The sequence below is a fragment of the Octopus bimaculoides genome, chromosome 3 (assembly GCF_001194135.2).
Source record: "Octopus bimaculoides isolate UCB-OBI-ISO-001 chromosome 3, ASM119413v2, whole genome shotgun sequence".
NCBI classification, from domain to species: domain Eukaryota; kingdom Metazoa; phylum Mollusca; class Cephalopoda; order Octopoda; family Octopodidae; genus Octopus; species Octopus bimaculoides.
The window spans coordinates 35656975-35662104 of record NC_068983.1 but is presented as its reverse complement, the minus strand read 5'-3'; the positions used below and the strand labels follow the sequence as shown (position 1 = coordinate 35662104).

The 5130-nt window shown below is 35.0% G+C and overlaps 1 protein-coding gene across 10 annotated transcripts in view; it reads left to right on the top strand.

Annotated features, from left to right (window-relative positions):
- LOC106877319 (tyrosine-protein kinase CSK) overlaps positions 1-5130 on the top strand; it is a 342382-nt gene that overhangs the window by 302248 nt on the left and 35004 nt on the right. The window contains exon 4 of one of the 10 annotated variants that reach the window (XM_014926199.2): positions 331-550. The exons of the other annotated variants lie outside the window; for them this stretch is intronic. Within the exon in view, the coding sequence (XP_014781685.1) occupies positions 331-550 (220 nt within the window). The remainder of the gene's footprint in view (positions 1-330; positions 551-5130) is intronic. 10 annotated transcript variants of the gene reach the window in all.

The window sequence follows — 5130 nt, the reverse complement described above, 5'->3', positions numbered from 1 at the left end:
AGGCATATCAGTAACTAATATTTTTGTTTTAAAGTTCTGACATTTATACAAATTTTTTAAAATTTTATTTTTAAATTAATTTGTTTTTTTTTTATGGTTTGTGTTACTGTTTTTAATAAATACCAATAAACAATTGGATTTATTAACTGTTTTTTGAAAACAGCTGTTCATTTTTCAGTTTGCACTATTGCCTAATTTACTAATAAAACCCTTACTTTCAAGGAGAGGAATGAAATCCTGGGTTATCTTTTCTTGCTTGAGAATTTCCACAATTTTTCATTCTGGCTCTATTAAACCCTATGTGATGTGTAATCTGCCCGGTTTTTGTAGATGGTTTCATGGAAAGATCACACGTCAAGAAGCTGAAGATCTTCTTAAAATGATGGAAGATGGGTTGTTTTTACTGCGAGAAAGCCAGAATTACCCCGGAGACTACACATTGTGTGTGTGTCACCAGAGGAAAGTTGAGCATTACCATATAGTCTACTGCAACAACAAATTAACTATAGATAAGGAAGTCTTCTTTGACAGTCTACCACATTTAGTTGAGGTACATATTACAGTTTTCTCTGTCTCTCTCTTTCTGTTTCTCCCTCTCTCTTTCTCTCATTCTCTATATCTATATCTATCTATCTGCCTATCTATCTGTCTCTTTCTCTCTCTCTCTCATAAATTATCGCCTACTTTTCATATTCCTTTTGTTAAGTATTTGTGTCATTCTCAGCATGAATGGTTGTCATGTCACTCTGTAAACTGCTATGCAGTATAAGTGCAATAAGGAACAACTGTTTGTCTGCTGCTGCAATATTTTGTGTAATACTATTGTCTTTTTTGCTATCAAAGAAAAAAAAGGACAAATCTGCTCAGGGAAATTCTATTTTTTCTAAACAAGTGGGTTTATAAATTCCACTCAATAAATATCAATTGCTTTGATATGCATGATTCTTCTTTATTTTCTTTTTATTTTCTATATAGTAATGGCGTGGATTCAAGTTTGACTTAGTTATATAGCACTTAGTAATATAATACTGTTGTCTACGCCTCAAAGTCTTCCCAATTTCTGCTCTGTCCATGTTCAAGTGTTGTTCTTGCACTATTGTATTTTGGAAGAGGTTGTCAGCTTTAATGTAGCTGGAAGAGAATTCCTCTCCCATGTCTTTTTTTGGTTGGAACACAGTGACACCATTGAAACTAGGCTTGGTACCTGTTGCAATTGATGTCATATAACTTCATTTCTTTTTCCCTATAAATTGTCCCAAACAATCAAAGTAAACTTAGACTATGACATAGAATTTCAGAATGCCTATTAAACTGGAGAACCAGATTGTTTTAACTCTGCAGGGCTTTTGTGGCATTTGTACTTGACTTCACTAAGAAAGACTGGATATGTGAGGGGAAATGAAATCTCTGGTGTCCACTACAGTTGAACCTCTTCTCTCTTTCTCAGCATTTTACCTATTAAGTAATGCTTGTATGTTGTAATGTAATTTGTTCATTAATCAGTGCTCAGAGCTATTGTGAATTATGTCAGATGCAAGATGCATATGTGATCAAGTTAAATATATCACCCTGAAAACACAGAATTGTTTCAAATTCTATTTTCAAACTGTTGTTTTTGTATTTTTAATCTTTCTCTATCTCTCTCTCTCTCCATCTCTTTCTCAACTACCCTCCAACTGACTTTTGGTTCACAACAGATGAGTTAACATTCAATTCAGTGCACAGACATAGTTCAGTTTCATAACTATTCATCGTAGTTATCTCAGCAGTTCTTATTTTATTATCACCTTTTTAAGGGTTAATAAAACAAGAGCCCGTAACCTAGAACTACAAACCACCAAACAGTTTACTCATCAATTGTCCAATCACTTTGGCTTCCCCATTTTGGAAGAACTTGCAAAGTTCATGGGCATCCCCACTCAGTCCAAGACTTAAATGGACTAAGCAAATCCTGTAGACTTCTGTCTATGAATTGCTTATCTTCATGGTGGAGCATTCATTTTGTATTTCTGTATTCTAAGAAAAAAAAAAAAACTGTGCATTAGTAAATTGATAACCTTGCTTTAGGAATCCTTTTGTAAAAGTCAACATTAGTATTATGGTAATTCCATTTCCTATTTGAAATTTCACTTAATGACAGCTTAACTAATTTTATTGAGCAGGTAGTGTGTTGCAGTTGAATATCCTTTTTAATATCAACCATTCATTGTGGGAATGATATATCTATTTTCAGCCGATTAGACAGAAGCAAGTAATGTGTTTTATCTTAGAGCTTTGTAATTCAGTATCAGTTACAAATTACAATTAATCATGTTTCAAATTAAATATTAAAACTGTGTATATCAAAATTGTGTGTCTTTGCATGTTTATATTAGCTGTAAAGGAAATTGAAGATATGTTAGTAACTAAATATAAAGTTCCACTTGAAGTTAAAAGTGACTGAAAACTACCTAGCACTTTGGGCAAGTGTCTTCTACTATAGCCCCAGGTCACCCAATGACTTATGAGTGGATTTGGTTGATGGAAACTGAACAAAGCCCATTGTGTGTGTGTGTTTGTGTTTGTCCCCTACCATCTCTTGACAACCAGTGTTGGTTTGGTTACTTCCTTATAACTCAGCAGTTTGGCATAAGAGACTGATAGAATAAGTGGAAGGTTTACAATAGATAATTACTGGAATTAATTGATTTGACTAAGACCCTTCAAGGCAGTGCCCCAGCATGGCTGCTGTTCAATAACTGCAACAAATAAGAGATAAAGGATATATATTTCTACAGGCTTTGCTGTCTGGTAAAGAAGTTTGCTCCACAATGATGCAGCTTCAGTTTCTTTCCACTATGTGGGACCTTGGGCAAGTATCTCAGCCCTGGGCTGACTAATGCCTCATGAGTGGATTCAGTCAATAGATACTTTAGTAAACTGTGGGGTATATGCATGTATGTGTGTGTGTGTGCATAGATGTGCACATGCATGCATATGTTTGCATGAATGTTGATATTTCACTTGTCACCATTTGAGTGAAAGCTATGGTAATGTTTACATTCCTTCCATGTTGATATTCTAACCAGTGACTTCAATGCTTTTGAAGACCTGTGAAGTTAAAGAGGAAACCCCCCCAAATAACCCTTACTTGAAAAACAGGTGAGGGTTATTAATAGAAAGAGCATATAAAAGTGGGTCTTGTAACATGCAGTATACAGTTCCACCTGGAACACAGGTGTTAGGTTACCTGCACCAACGCTAATTCATAGCAAGGTTATCTTGCAGGCTTTGTGATAATATGTAAGCTGAACATTCTTGATATTTGTAATGTTAAAGTATTGTTTGGGACTGTGTTGGACAGATGACTACCTTGTATGAACAAAATTGAAGCTGGTTGTTGGAAAACAATCTACAACTGGTGCAGCCATGGCTGTGTAGTTAAGAAGTTCGCTTTGCAACCATGTGTTTTCAGGTTCAGTTCCAATGTTCAGTGCCTTGGGCAAGTGTTTTCTACTATAGCCCTGAGTCAACCAATGACATGTAAGTGAATTTTGTAGACACAAACTGTGTGGAAGCCTGTCACTTATATACGTGTTTGTGTTTGATATTACACCACTTGGTTTGTTTATGCCCCCATAACTTAACAGTTCAGCAAAAGAGGCTGATAGAATAAAGTACCAGACTTAAAAAATAAGTACTGGGGTTGATTTGCTTGGCTACCCTCTGCGAGGCAGTGCCCCAACATGGCTACATGGCAATGACTTGAACAAGTAAAAGATAAGAATAACACAAGGTTCTAAGATGGTTGAAAGCTGGAATCTTCAGCATCCTACAATATCTGAGTTATTTTGTAGAGCTCTAGTAAATTCATAACCTAATGGTTCATGGTCAGACTTCAAACAAAAGTTTTATGCCACAGCTTCTAAAATTGGTTCATTGAAAATGCTTCTGAAACATCCAGTCTTGTAAATGTGAAGCATAAATTATACCAAAAATTGCTCAATCCTAATTTACATATAAAGGAACATTCAAAGGCAGAGGATATTTTGAAGCACTATAGTATAAATCGACTTTGAAGAGAGACCTGACAGCAATGAAGAAAATATGTGATGGTTGTGTATATCCAAAAATATTTGACTGGCCCTTAATAAAAAAAGACTCCAAAATAATGTACAGCTTGATAAAACAGATGTTTGGTCCACGCCAATCCACTGCTGTTCCAAAGATGGATTTACTGATAGTATTCTTAGAAGATGATGGGAGCATTTCATTGATCTTCTTTTCACAATCCATCTACAATGGATGAATACAAACTGAAGCTATTATTAAGCATGGTAAAGGTGTAGTGGCTGATCTTATGACAACACTAATTGTCAATGCAGAAAATGGCTCACCAGTTCCATTGCATCAGAGAAATACTATACAGATTTCTTTGCATAAGGAAAAATGTACCAAATCAAACTGTGATAACTTTCATGGTGTTTTCTTGTAACTGCCAGAAAGATATTCACAAGATTTCTAATAGAAACAGCTGTAGATATATATATGTTCTATCATTATCCAAGAGTATCAATGTGGATTTAGATCACATAGAGGTACCACAGATATGGTCCTTGTCATCAAACAGTTGGAAGAGAAGTGCTTTTACCAGGTTTTCATTAATTTAACAAAAGCCTTTGACTCTGTGAATACAAATGCACTGTGGAGAATCTTGGAAAGTTGGTGCTCACCAAATTTTTCTGGTTCAGCTTTGTTCCCCATATACTTTGCAGTTTAGATTTGTCAACTGGGCATTTTTGTCTGACAGCATGCGATGAGTATTCTGCTTAATATGAATCATTTGAAAGCTAATTCAAAGGATTTTATAACTCCTATTTGTGATTTGTTGTACACTGAAGATATGCTGGTCTTGTGAAACACTCAAATCACAATAGTTAGAAATAACAAACCATTTTTCCAGTGCTTTACAGCTTTTAGACTTAGAATATACCTGAAGAAGACTAAGGTGGTGTTTACACCTGCTCCAGGAGAAGCATATGTGGAAACAAATATACTTGTCCAAGGCACCAGAGTTGATGCTGTAGGTCCTTTTGTTTATATTGGCAGCCTTGTGTATATATATATATATATATATATATATATATATAT